Source organism: Hemicordylus capensis, chromosome 7 (genome assembly GCF_027244095.1).
Source record: "Hemicordylus capensis ecotype Gifberg chromosome 7, rHemCap1.1.pri, whole genome shotgun sequence".
Taxonomy (NCBI): domain Eukaryota; kingdom Metazoa; phylum Chordata; class Lepidosauria; order Squamata; family Cordylidae; genus Hemicordylus; species Hemicordylus capensis.
The window spans coordinates 10,035,899-10,051,013 of record NC_069663.1 but is presented as its reverse complement, the minus strand read 5'-3'; the positions used below and the strand labels follow the sequence as shown (position 1 = coordinate 10,051,013).

General features: G+C 44.5%; 1 protein-coding gene across 2 annotated transcripts in view; it reads right to left on the bottom strand.

Moving 5' to 3' along the window:
• The window catches only part of MAN1C1 (mannosidase alpha class 1C member 1), a 207,296-nt gene that overhangs the window by 29,515 nt on the left and 162,666 nt on the right, over nt 1-15,115 (bottom strand). For both annotated transcript variants that reach the window (XM_053268110.1, XM_053268109.1), the window contains exon 5: nt 10,501-10,595. In XM_053268110.1, the coding sequence (XP_053124085.1) occupies nt 10,501-10,595 (95 nt within the window). The remainder of the gene's footprint in view (nt 1-10,500; nt 10,596-15,115) is intronic.

The window sequence follows — 15,115 nt, the reverse complement described above, 5'->3', positions numbered from 1 at the left end:
TCCCATCTCTACCTGTTCCCTCCACTGCCCTTCTCCTGTGTGTCTAGTTTCTAGAACATAAACCCGAGGGTAAGGTCTCGTTTTATACACAACACCTAGTTACTGTAGGCACTTCAGAAACAAAAACAAAAACACAACACACAAATTTGGGCCTCAACATTTGGAATGGACATTTTTAGTTTTTAGTAGGGTGGTTGCCTAGCAATCTATTCTCTGAGCCATTGCAGCGAAAGGAAGATTAATAGGGTCAAGTTCCAAGAAATCTATTGGGTCATAAATCCTGCTTGATTTGTCCCTAATCTAGGTACTAGTTATGGGATTAAGCTGCAGAAAACTGAAAGGGGAAAACAAAGTCTGGATGGCTTTTTGCATTTCCTTGGCTGGCTCATGCCAATTTCCCCCTTCCTTCCCAATCACATCTTTGATCACCATCACCTTGCTCTGCTAAATGATTTCTCTCACCCCTTGGGATGATGTTCCTATTTATGCTCATCTAGCTCTCGCACAATCTCCGTATCCTCTAATCAAGGCACATTGTTGTTTCAGAGGCTATGACAAGACTCAGCACTCTCCCAATATTTCAGTTTCATTTGATGTTAGCTAGGGTCATCAGCAAGACACCTAGGGATGTCTGGGCACTTGAGGTTGGCCTTCTCAAGGGCATTCATAAAAGATCAGAAAAACTATGGCATTTGGGTACAAGGGTAACCTATAATGGGATAAACACACACACACACACACACACACACACACACACACACACGCTGGGCCAAGGTCTAGTTCATTCTCCTAAAATGTACCAGGGGCCCATTCACATAGTCAAAAGCTGAGTAGGAGGAATGTCCATCCTGGATTCCAGACCTCTGTGTGCTCCTGAGAACTGGCAAAAATTGAGGTAGCAAGTTGGGAAAGTGATTGTGTGCTAGATGTGGTCTGAATAGGACAGTGTGGGATGGGCTTTTCCTCCAGCTAAGATAACAACAACAAATATTTATATACTGCTTTTCAATTAAAAAAGTTTCTAAAGCAGTTTACACAGAGAAATCAATCAATAAATTAATGAGTAAGATGGATCCCTGTCCCCGAAGGGCTCACAATCTATAAAGAAATATAAAGTAGTCACCAGCAACAGTCACTGGAGGTACTGTGCTGGGGGTGGATAGGGCCAGTTACTCCCTCCCAGCTAAATAAAGGGAATCACGATGTCAAAAAGGTGCCTCTTTGTCCAGTTAGCAGGGGTTGGATAAAAGATAAAATGCTGGCACATTATCACTTGCCCATTCCTCTACCTCAGTGGTTGCCGACACACAACCGGTTCTCAGGAGCACACACGGACCTAGGATCCTGGCCGGACGCTCCTCTTATGCAGCTTTTGAATGTGTGAATGGGCCCCAGGAATGGCAGAGAAAAACGTGCTGTGTTTTCAGTGGGACAGGATGCACAAAGAGTGACAAATACAGAAGCTCTATCTATTGAGTCAGACCATTGGTCCTAAAAGTATTGTTGCCTTTAATTGGTAACGGTTCTCCAATTGCATCCAAGCAGATGCAATTCCCACTTCTGCCATCTGAGAGCCTTTCAGCTGGAGAGACAAAGGACTGAACCTGGAATCTTACGTGCGTGAAGTATGTGCTCCACCGCTATGGGGCCCTCCAGAGCCTGACAGTGAAGAGAGCACCAAAATTATGGCTCCGATGATGCAAAGTCCCACCATGGCCACTCAAAAGCTCAATTTCTGTAATTGGAAGAAAGTTATGACGCAAAAACTTTGGAGCTTGGGAACAGTTTTTGTTGCAGGTGCTGCAGAGATTCAGCGGCTTCAATGCAAATCACCTTCAAGACAGAGACATGAAAGCAGTTTCCTTTGAATTAGTATTTCTTTTGATTCACTTCCTTTCTCTTTTTCCGAATCTTAAATAACATTTTGAAAAATATTTCTATAACCAAGAGAAACTTGCTTCAAACGAAAGCTGAAATTCAGGTATGATTTCCTTCTAGATTCATCCAGTTGGAGGAGACATGGTCCAAACCCCTGCTTAGTGCAGGAAACCCAGAGCTTGAGCATCCTCAACAAATGGCTGACCAGCGTCTGCTTGAAGACTTCCAGCAAGAGAGAGCCCACTACAACTGCTACTACAAATATTTATATACTTGCTTTTCAACAAAAGCTTCCAAAGTGGTTTACATAGAGAAATAATAAATACATAAATATTTATTATGTATACATAATAAAATATAATAAATACATTTATTATACTTATACAATATAGATATTTATATGTATATATGTTATATACATATACATACACACACACATATAAATACATAATGAAATAGATTTAAAAATACATTAATAAATAATAAACACAAAAAATCTCGGAGAGACCACATTATTCCCTTGCTGAGGGAGCTACACTGGCTGCCAATTGGTTTCCGGGCAGAATACAAAGTGCTAGTTATAACTTACAAAGCCCTAAATGGCTTAGGCCTTGGGTATTTAAGAGAGCGTCTTCTTCGCTATGAGCCCCACCGCCCATAGAGGTCACTTGAGGAGGTCCGTCTCCAGTTGCCACCAACTCGTCTGATGGCTACACAGAGACAGGCCTTCTCGGCTGCTGCCCCAAGATTGTGGAATGTGCTCCCTGCTGAGATGCGATCCTCCCCATCCCTGACTATATTTAAAAAACATCTGAAGACACATCTCTTCACCCAAGCTTTTTCAGCTTTTTAAATTTGTAATTTTAATTTTATACTGTTTTTAAATTGTTAAACTGTTTTAACCTTTTATATCTGTTTTAATTGTTTTTATGTTATTGTTAACCACCCAGAGATGAAAGTTTGGGCAGTATACAAGTCATATAAATAAATAAACAAATAAATAAATAAATAAATAAATAAATATGGCTACCTGTCCCCAAAGAGCTCACAATCTAAAAAGAAACATAAGATAGACTCCAGCAACAGCCACTGGAGGTACTGTGCTGGGGGTGGATAGGGCCAGTTACTCTCCCTCTGCTAAATAGATTACCTCCCTAGGTAATTGGTTCCAGTATCGAACTGCTCTTAGAAGTTTCCTCCAAAGTTGAACAAAAATCTACTCTCCTGTCATTTAAGTCCATTAAACTGAGTTCTGTCCTCAGAGGCAGCAAAGGATGGGTCTTTGCCCTCTTCTGTATGACAGCCCTTCGAGTGTTTGAAGAATGCTATCACTCCAGGCTAATCAACCCAGATCCTTCAACCCTTCCTCATAGGGCTTGTTTTCCAGACTCCGAACCATCTTTGCTGCCCCCCTCTGAACTTGTTTAAGTTTGTATACTTCTTGTGGAGCTGCCAGAACAAGACCCAATGCTTGAGTTCAGGACTGACCCACGTGGAATAAAGTTGACTATTTTTATATATATATATATATATATATATATATATATATATATATATATATATATATTTATTTATTTATTTATTTATTTATTTAATTTATATACCTCCCTGACTCCGAAGGCTCTAGGCAGCTCACAAAAGTAAATACAATAAAGGCAAAATAAAGCAATCATCAAAACAACGGTTTAAAACAATTTGAAACATTCACAGATTACAGTGATCCCTTGCCAACCATGGTTTTACCAACCGTGGTTTTGAGTATATGTGAAAAGGAAATTGTGACAGTTCTTGCCAACTGCGACCCAAGTATCCGTGGTTGGCAAGGTTTTTTTTAGTGATGAAACTAACTGGTTTCAGTGATTTTTTTTGGGGGGGGGGCGTGTTCTAGAGGTTCAGTCTGCTCATTCCTCTTGGTGACCCTTGGTGACCCTTGCCAATTTAAAATGCCTTTGAGTGATCTGGGGGACAGGTTAAAAAAATTTCCAGAGGTTCGATCTGCTAATTCTTCTTGATGACTCTTGACGATATTACAGGATTTGTGGGTGATTTTTTAACATTTATTTTTGGTATTTCCCCCTTTATTTTTAGGTCTTTTTGCGGTCATGGTTCCCCTAACCTCCTGTTTTCAATAGACTTTAATGCCTTGCCAACTGTGAATTTGCCAATGGCAAGGTTTTGCTAGGACGGAACCCTAGCAGTTGACGACGGATGACTGTACTAAAAGTCAAACTTGGGAGCAATGCAGACTAAAAATCACACTAGTCCTTTTTCCAGCTGTACCACACGGCTGACTCTTGTTAAGCCTGTGGTCCCAAGTTGTTTTTCACATGTACTACTCCCAAGCAGTGTTTGTGCTGGTCATACTGTAATAAACCTTGAACTTGAACAAGCAGTGTTCCCTCTAACAGGAATTCCCAGATGTTGTTGACTACAACTCCCATAATGTCCAGCCAAAGGCCACTGCAGCTGGGGATGCTGTGAGTTGTAGTGAAAAGCAAATGGGAATCCCTGTTAGAGGGAACTCTGCTCCCAAGCTAGATAGTCCCCATCCTATATGACTGCTTAAGTGCAGAACTTTCAGTCAGTCTCTGCTGACTTCCCTTTTGTTAGTTTCAGCTCAGTTTTCTGTTCTGTCAAGGTCATTTTGAATTTTATTCCTGTCTTAGGAAGGTGTTAGCTATCTCTCCCGATTTTGTGTTATCTTCAGGTCTGATGAGGATTCCCTCCACCTCTTCATCTAAATCACTGATAAAAACGTTGAAGAGTATCAAGCCCAGGGCAGAATCCTACTGCACCCCAGTAGAAATCCCCCTCCAATCTGCCGGGGAGCCACTGATGAGCACTCTTTGAAGTGCAACAGAACAATAATCTGAACAACAGATTATCCATGCTGTTGTTAATCTACCTAATGATCGCAATCATCTAGCCCACACTTGACCTGTTTGCTAACCAAAATATAATGAGGAACTCTGTCCAATGCTTTGCTGAAATCAAGATAAATTACATCTACAGCATCCCTATCATCAACTAAGCTAGTAAGACAAGAAAAAAAGAGGTAAGATTCACTAAACAGGCTTTGTTCTTGACAAATCCATGCTGGTCGGTATTAATCACTGCATTGTTATCACGATGCTTACAGGGAAATGACTGTTCCAGTATCTTTCCTGGTAGCAATAGCAATAGCAATAGCAATAGCAATAGCAATAGCACTTACATTTATATACCGCTCTATAGCCGGAGCTCTCTAAGCAGTTTGCAATGATTTTAGCATATTGCCCCCAACATTCTGGGTACTCATTTTACCGACCTCGGAAGGATGGAAGGCTGAGTCAACCTTGAGCCCCTGGTCAGGATCGAACTTGTAACCTTCTGGTTACAGGGCGGCAGTTTTTACCATTGCGCCACCAGGGGCTCATGGTACTGAAAGATATTAGACTGACTGATTTTGCAGTTTTCTGGATCCTCCCTTTCCCCCTTTTTTGAAGATGCAATCCTGCCCCTCAGGTTGCATACAAATAGTAGCTGAGCAGTAGCTTCCACCTTCTCTTTGTCACTTGCTCACATCTCACCTTCCTTACTGAGCAGTGGGCCTAACAGTTCTGAACCTGAAAAATCCCCTTTAGCTGCTCTTAGCATCCCTTGCCAGTTTCAACTTAGCTTTTGGTTTCATAGGAACATAGGAAGCTGCCATATGCTGAGTCAGACCATTGGTCTATCTAGCTCAGTACTGTCTTCACAGACTGGCAGTGGCTTCTCCAAGGTTGCAGGCAGGAGTCTCTCTCAGCCCTATCTTGGAGATGCCAAGGAAGGAACTTGAAACCTTCTGTTCCACCCCCTAAGGGGAATATCTTACAGTGCTCACACTTATAGTCTCCCTTTCATATGCAACCAGGTTGGACCCTGCTTAGCAAAGGGGGCAAGTCATGCTTGCTACCACAAAACAGCTCTTCCTGACACTATCCCTACAAGTCTGAGCTATTTATCCTTGATTACCAGTTCTTCTTTCAGTTTATTATACACTTGATTTATTAATTAATTAAAATCAATTCTTTATTAAAACACATCTACAATGCTAAACAATATTGATCCAAACACAAACAGCAAAGCACAACAACAAACCACAATTCATCAATCCATCCATACTCTCTAATATTGTCTGTGGTAGGAAAACAACCATAATTTTCCAGATTAGTGTAAAGAATAAAATCTGACCAAACTACATAAAAATAATTATTTGTAGTCTAGTTTGCACAGGACCAAATAATATGTGTTAGCTTTTCTGAGATTGCAATATCCCATAGGTTTCTGTTCCAGATGTCCATCGACCAGGTTTGATTTTTCCATTGTTTGGCTATAGCTAACCTGGTAGCAGTTACTATAAACACAATTAATTTTTTGGATATCACATCTGTATTGACCACAGAAAATACATTTACTATCACCAGCTGGGGGCATAATCCTATTTTCTGGTTTGTAATCCTGCACATCTCCGTGAATACTTCTGTCTAAAAGGATAAGACCCTAGGACTGGCCCACCAAAGATGAAAATAGGTTTCATTCATCCCACAACCACTTCAGCAAAGTGGAGAGCAGTCTTTTTGGATGTATGCTATTTTTATTGGGGTCAGGTACCATCTATGGAAAACTTTGAGAAAGTTCTCCTTAATTTGGGCCGAAGAGGAAGTAACTGGCTTCCATTTCCATATGTTCATCCACTCCTGATCTTTGATTTCCTATTGGAAATCATTTCCCCAAGACATTTTAAGGCCAGGCAGTGGGTTAAATGTGTGGTTTATAATAAAATCATATAATTTTGAAATCACACCTTTGAGGGTGTCCAGGGCTTCCAAAACCAGTACTTCAAATTTTGTTAGTTGTCTGTGAGCTTGTGCTGTTATTTCTGGGGTGGATATAAGGGATCTGCCGTGTAAAAGATGTATCATGTACAGTGCAAAGGACCTAAAATTTCCCCTATAGCTTCTAGGTCAAAAGGATTTCCCTGCTGGTAAAAGTTACTTAATCTGGTAATTTCCAGATTAGTGGCTTCCATCAGTTGAGGAGACAATCCATCATTGTCACGAAGGAGACAATCCATGTAAACAATCCATCAAATTTAGGGTGGCAAAAAATGGGAATGAGAGGGGAATATGGGGGCGCTGCCCAACTCTTGAAAGTGGCTCCCAGAAAAGGATTGTCTGCTGCTTTAAACAATAATCCAATCTGGTATAAGAAGTAAGCTTTTAACTCTATAAAAGCATTGATCAGAAACTTCCATGATTATTTATGTATTTATAGCTCATCACTAGGTTTCCTGAGCAGCCACGGGGGCTCCCCCCCACCCATTTTTCTGCCCACTGGCACACTTTTTATTGTGCATTTACTAACTTCCATCCGTCTGGGGCCCCTTTCCTGATTAGTCCATCTAGCCACAGAATCCTACCTCATGCGCTTCTAAGCTTATTGAAATCAGCCTTCCTGAATCCAAAGTAAACGTTTAACTCCCTCACAGCTTTCCATAAGATCAAGAGTTATAGCATTACACAATCCTTTCCCCCCAAATTCCTGCTACTTCAACCTCACTGACGCACTCTTCCCTACAAACTGGTCTTGTCTTGTGGTGGTGAACATAAATAGTGAACAACTTTGCTAAGCAGGGTCCACCCTGGACTGCATTTGGATGGGTGACCTCATGCGAATGATGTATAATATTAGGAGATGGGGCCAGGGGTGTAGCAAGGGACAAGATTTTAAAATGTCCCCCCCCTTAAATGAGGTTGAATAGTGGTAACAAAAAGCATAGTAAAATTTATATAAACATCTATGTGCCACAATAGAACATCATCCTAAATTGCAAGTCATTTAATGGTACTAGAGAAAGACCTGCTGTTCTGGTAGCTCCAGGTCTTAACACTCACATCAGTTTTGGAGGATGAATACAACTGAAGGAAGCCCGGGCGGGTGCGCAGCTGGGGGAGTCAGTCATGTGACTTGCCTCTGGGGGGCCCTCCAAGGCAGTGGGGCACCAGACAACTGTCTCTCCTTGCCCTATTGTAGTTACGCCCCGGGATGGGGTCATAACTCAGTGGAAGAGCATCTACCTGCATGCAGAAGGTTCCAGGTTCACTCCTCGGCAACCCACAATTAAGACTGGAAAATACTCTTGCCTGAAACCTTGGTCATTGTAGTCAAGACTGAGCTAGACGGACCAATGGTTTGACTTGGTATAAAGCAGCTTCCTATGTTTGGATGGATGGGATCAAGAAAAGGACAGCCAGCCCCTGCGATCTTCTCTTCGCCTTCTGAAAGAGAAAGTGGTCAGCAAGGTGCTCAGGAATGTGTTGGGAGATCATCCGATGCTTAGAGCTTGTCTTCCAACAGGGGAGTTGAAATCCCCCATCGTTACTAATTCTTGCTGTCTTCAGGGGCGTAACTATAATAGGGCAAGGGGAGACAGTTGTCTGGGGGCCCACTACCTTGCCCCCCCAGAGCCAAGTCACATGACTGACTCCCCCAGCTGCGCACCCGCCCGGGCTTCCTTCAGTTGTATTCATCCTCCGAAACTGATGTGAGTGTTAAGACCTGGAGCTACCAGAACAGCATGTCTTTCTCTAGTACCATTAAATGACTTGCATCATCCACAATTTACAAAACCTTTAAAAAAATAATTTAGGATGATGTTCTATTGTGGCACATAGGTTATATATATCTATATCTATATCTATCTATCTATCTATATCTATATCTATATATATCTGCTTTTTGTTACCACTATTCAGCCTCATTTAAGATTTATTTACTTCATGAGCTGAGCTTCAGTGGGGAAGGGGGCATTCTAAAATCTTGTCTCTGGGCCCACTCCAACCTTGCTACGCCCCTGGCTTCCTTGTAGAAATATCTCCCCAGAAATTAGCTCTTTCCTGAATTTGTGGTATTTCCCATAGCTCTTATACAAATATTTATAACTTCTAGCTTTTAAAAAGGGACAAGATAACGAACAACGAAAATGGAGCTTTACTTGAAGTACTCCATCAGTGGTCCCAAAATAGCCAGTGCCCTTTGGCAGCCACACAGACCAGCTGGTCATTGTAATGCAGTTCTCTTCATTGGGTGGGGGGGGGGAACGTCCACGAAGCAGCTGTTGGTCTTTTGCCAGAGGATGTGCCCCAGCTGTACTTCCTTTTGCTAACGGAGTTTGTGTTGGATCCTTACCGAAACCCACGCACCCCTTAAAGACACCGTGGGGCAGGAGGTTTTCCATTCCTTCTCTAGGAAATAGAATTATTCCGAGTTCATACCTCCCAACCCTATGACTTCTCTCACTATCTCAGTCTGAAACTCCCAATCAGCTGTTTCGGGTAGGCATGGGGACATCTGCGGCCTTTATTTCAGCTGGCGGGCAAACTGGCCGGAAGGCTGCTGGTGTGTGGGGCTTGCAGGAAGCTGGCAGGGGGAAGAGGAGGTCTGATCCAATAAGAGCTATTTAGGAAGGACATTCTGGGGACAGGAGGACAGAGGCGTATAACACTATGCATGGCATATAGTTCTAGTGGCTTGAGACAGTTTTCTCCCTCTTTCCTAATTCTAGAACTCAGAGCCACCTCGTGAAAAATGATGGGCAGGCAATTCAGGATGAACAAAAGATGTGAGCCCTATTCAGATATTATGTTGTCGGGCTGTACAGAGGTCTGTATATTTGTGCATGTTTTTGTGTGAATGACTGTACTTGCATTCATTTTAAAAGTGAACTCGGCAGGGGCGGGATTTATAACTGAACATAGGAAGCTACCATATACTGAGTCAGACCATTGGTCTATTTGGCTCAGTATTGTCTTCACAGACTGGCAGTGGCTTCTCCAAGGTTGCAGGCAGGAATCTCTCTCAGCCCTATCTTGGAGATGCTGCCAGGGAGGGAACGTGGAACCTTCTGCTCTTCCCAGAGCGGCTCCATCCCAAGGGGAATATCTCACAGTGCTCACACTTCTATACAGAGGTCTCCTGGGGCAGGGGGAGCCTCTGTGCTCACTGCTGCTTCCCACCCCCTGCTGGCCTCCATGATACCCCCCTGCTCACTGCCACCTGTCCCCCACCAGGGCATCTTCCAGCGGCAAAATGTTTCCGTTCAGGCGAATTGCATTCAAAACGTAAATAGCAAAGCGCCCAACAGGGGGAGCAGTCTCATGATAACAAACAACCGGGAAAAACAGGAACTTTTTAACGCCAGATACACGACGTCATAGCACTATATCGCAGCGATTAAATCTGAAACAAGGGATTGGAAAGATGAACTGCACCCTGCTGTCAGCGTAGGGACTGCGGTGTCACAACACAGGGAGTTCGGGAGCACACGTCAGAATTACGTCCTGACCCCATTGCAGGGTCTAATCTGGAAAGCGCCCAGGCTCCCATTATACCACTGCATGGTTATACCATGTCTGGGCAGTATAATGGGAGGCCTGAATCAGCCCTAAGTTAACGGGGACAAAAGTGCTCATACCCAAATGTAAAGGGAGAAGTTCCTGAGGAAGTGGGCTGCCACTGGCTGGTCTAATCCTCTCCTTTTGTTCTTGAATTCATTGCTGCATTTGTTAAAAGAAAACAGAGTAATAATGATATGTGCCTTGCCTGCCCAGGTTTATGACTCCTCGCGGGATCCCCGTTGGTGTGTTAAAGGCCGGCAGAAGCTTCTCTCCAAGTTCTAGAGCTTTACTCTTGAAGACCTGTTTAAAGAGAAAGAGGAAGGGTGGACTGAGAAAGCTAATATTTAAAAAGAGCTGTCTGGGAATATAAGTTGTGTTGGATTTCTAAATATAAATCTCCATATGTTCAGTGACAAAGAGGTACTTTGCAGAGAATTGCGTTTGGTTTTCCATCCACGCACTCAGACTTTACTTTGTCTCCTTGGATCAAATGCGAACTGGGTGTGTGTGGCTTGGCTATAAGCACACTTTCTCAGCATGACTTCAACCAGCTACATGTGAGTTTTATTATGGGCACACGGGCAGCCTGTGCTCATAGTCAACTGCTCAGGACCAACAGACATAACCTGATTCACCAGACATAAACATCTATGTTCAAAATATGAAACGGGTCCAATCTGCACTTGTCCAATGGTGTTTCCAGTGACTTAATGCAACAGTCAGCCTGCTCTGTGAGCAAATTTAGTACAGCTCTTGGATCAAGCTCCCTTTTCCACTTTGAGCAAAAACTAGATTTGTGCATTATGTCAATCACAAAGCTCCTTCTCCATTTCTCAGAGAAGGACTGTGTACAGCACTGATTACCTGGCCACCATGTAAGACTATGTAAGTCTCTCACCGCCTCAGAGCAGTTTTCAATTAGAAGCCCGGCGGGGGTGGGGGGCAGCAGGAGAGAATCCCTTTTTGTTTTTAAGGTCCGGATACTCAAGCAGATGAACATGCAAGGAAGAGTGGCGGGGGGAAGCTTCAGAATGAAACACACATTGTAGTACAGGAGGGAACATTGGAAGCTGCCATATACTGAGTCAGACCACTGGTCCATCTAGCTCAGTATTGTCTACACAGACTGGCAGCGGCTTCTCCAAGGTTACAGGCAAGAATCTCTCTCAGCCCCATCTAGAGATGCTGCAAGGGAAGGGAGGGAACTTGGAACCTGCTGCTCTTCCTAGAGCGGATCCATCCCCTGGGGGGAATATCTTAGAGTGCTCACACTTCCAGTCTCCCATTCATATGCAGAGGTGTATCTAGGGAAAATAGCACCTCGGGCAAGCACTGAAATTGCGCCCCCTGTCTAAATATCTGACACCCATCTTTCAGACAACTTTACCATAATATCAGCTGAAAAATACAAGTCTGAAGGTCACATACAAGTCACAGATCGGAATATGTGTACAGTGACTTGTATTATATTAATTTTTTTTAAAAAAAAATTACCTGTAGCCCCTTCGGGGGGGCTTCCTAAAGGCCGTGGGAGGGGTGTGTCTGCAAAGGTTCCCCCTCCCCCCGCTGGCCTCTAGGGACTCACAGGGACCATTTGGGCATGTGCGGTGGCCATTTAAAATTTTTTTAAAAAAATAAATGGCTGCTGAAAGCAATGTGGCCACCGTGCATGCTCAAATGGCCGCTGTGAGGCCTGGCATGGCCTAGGGCCTTACAGAGGCCATTTGAGCATGCGTGGTGATCATTTTGTTTTTGGCAGCCATTTTAATTTTTTTTTAATTTTACAAAATGGCGCCCCTCTTCAAGTGGCACCCGGGGCACATGCCCTGCCTGCCCTACCCTAGATATGCCCCTGTTCATATGCAACCAGGGTGGACCTTGCTTAGCTAAGGGGACAGTCATGCTTGCTACCACAAGGCCAGCTCTCCTCTCCCGATGAGGAAGATGAGGAAGCTATGCTGGTCTTTGACCGTAATAAAGTTGATTGATTGATGGACGAAGCAGAGATGACTCTGTGGCAAGACACTTCACACCCATGTCTGTCTGTGTTCTGGTATCTTTGTACACAGCCTGAATCAGCTCTAATTCACAAGGACAGGGTTCCCATTAAACAGGTGTACCCCTTCTGTCACAAACCTTCAGCTAAGTACCCCACAGCATACCTCCATGCTGCTCCGTCCACTCTTCGGACCGGAAGTAGGTGGAAGTCGCTTGCGCCAACATATGCACGAACACGAGCTGCTTCCGGTCCGAAGAGCAGACAGGGCAGCAGGGAGGTACACTGCTGCCCCACCAGACCAGTTTTCCAGTGAGTGCAGTGGGGGAAGAGTGGAGGGAGGGGTAAGTGCACCCTCCCCTGCCCTTAAAGTTATCCCTCCCCCGCAGTCGAACTGGTCCCCACCGGTTCCGTGCACATCCCTAGCTTAGGTACAGCTGGGAACTGACCTCCTAGGTCAACCTTCTTCCCACCCACCCCCACCACCAACTTCCTGCACCAAATCATATGAACATATGAAGCTGCCTTATACCTAGTCAGAATATCCTTCCAGCTAGCTTGGTATTGCCTATACTGATTGGCAGTGGCTCTAGGACTTCAGGTGGGGCTCTTTCTCTTAATTAAATTATCAATCAATCAATTAATTCTTGAATTAATTAATGCACTCTGCACTCTGTCATTGAGCTATGGGCCTATCCCTAAGCTTTATTAGCCACGTGAAGGCCCGAGACTATGTTGGAAGCAGCCTGGCCTTTCTTCTTCTTCGGATCTCCTGGGAGTTCTTCACACACAGCAGGCTTTTCCGCTGTCTTTTCTGCGAGGCTGTACTGTGAACTCAACGCTATCCAAAAACCCCAATGCAAAAAGTGGATTTTTTAAACCCTGGATGTAAATCAGGTGGATCTTTAAAGATCAGTGAAAAATCCGAAACGTGTGTGAAGTGCTCCCCGATAGCTTGTAGGGTCTTTGAGGTAAATCTGCCCAGTATGTGAATGTGCCCACTCCATTCTGGAGGAGATGCGGGCAAAAAGCCGGGTGTGGAAAACTTCCTGCTGTCTTACAGTCATTGATGGCAGCTTGGGCAGAAACTATGGGGCTAGAAGTAAAAGGCTTGGGCTCAATCTCCTAAGTCACTTAACAGGCTTCTCTTGATCATGAGTAATCTCCTGAGCACAGATTACCACGGTAGTAATTTGTCCTCAGAGAAATGGGCACCGTTTGCCTCTGTTTAGACTGGAGTAACAGAGCGGGGGGGCGGGGCGGCGCGAGGCAGAGAGAAGCATAATTTGCCAAATTTAAAAAACCTCAGGAATTAACGAGAGCAGTAAATAGTTAAAAGGGGGTGGTGAGGGAGAAAATAACTGCGGCTTTAAAGCTACAGATCCTATGACTTGAGTAGGAACAAGTGGTGAATGAAAAGCTGCTGGTATTTTGATAGTTGATATTGGGAATGGGGCTGGATGATGCACTTCACGTTTTCAAGCCCCTTGCATCTTCTGTTTCCTAAATCTTATTGGTCCCTTAGATGCACAGATGATCTGTCATGCAGCACACCTTGCCCCCTTCTAGCCCCAATAGATGAACTTTCTTCTCCAAAAGTGCGCTTTCCTAAGCTGAGTTGAGGCGGGCCTGCCAGGGCATTAGCATAAGACTATGAAGGCAAGTCATAAGCCAGCTTCTCCCCGGTTGGCAGCGGGTCAGGCGATGGGATTTGAAGCTGAAACCTTTGACTCGGACTGCCTAGACTTTGCTCAGCTGGTTAAAGGAGCAGTTCAGCGGACTTAGGAGGCAGCCAAGCTGTGCCGCACGAGGAGATGCCACGTTTTGGCACGCCAGATGCAGAGACCCGTTTGGCTAATCCTCTTCAGCTTCCATCTCCCCAGATAACACAGGGCTTGCTGGAATGTGGCGGTTGTGTAAAGATGTAGTCCGCCTGTGAATCCGTCGCATCTTGCCAAATGAGCTGCTTGTACTGAGCCCTAAGACCTGGCAGGGTTTGGCCTGCATGTCAGCTAGCATCCGTTCAGCCTCCTTTCTTCAGCCATTCAAGTGCCCCCTGTCCATCTGGACCTATGCCTCACATTCCGAACCACATGGAATGAGGCCAAAGCTCTCCATTCATCACCGAGATATACATACCAATATACATGTGTGTGCTTATAAAATCATGTATGCCACCTTTCTGGTCCCAAAGACGGAACCCATGGGTGCCAGAAAATATGACAGGGTAACACCTCTCCTGCAGTCATTGCACTGGTTGCGTATTCGCTACTGAGTTCAATTTAAGGTCCTGGTTCTGACCTTCAAAGCCTTAAGGGGCTTGGCACCCGTCTACCTACAGACCCGCCTCTCCTATCCAGTTACATCCCATCCGGTCAGATCATCTCAGATGGCCCTCTTGTCGGTCCCTGGTTTCCAAGAGGTTTGGGGCGCTAGGACCCATGAAAGGGCCTTTTCGGTTGCTGCCCACTTCTCTGGAACTCCCTTCCCCTTCAGATTCATTTAGCCCCTTCCTTACCGATTTTTAAATCTCTATTGAAGACTTTTGTTTTTTGCCAGGCTTTTGCCCTATATTTTACCTATTTGTTTTCTTTCTTTTTTGTTAGTTACTTTAGTTTTTAATTTAGAATGTAATTTTAATGTTGTCTTGCTTTGCATGTTTTTGTACACCGCCCAGAGTCTTCAGAGTGGGGGGGGGGGAGAAGGTTGACCTAGGAGGTCAGTTCCCAGCTGTACCTAAGCTAGGGATGTGCACGGAACTGGTGGGGACCAGTTCGACTGCGGGGGAGGGATAACTTTAAGGGCAGGGGAGAGTGCACTTACC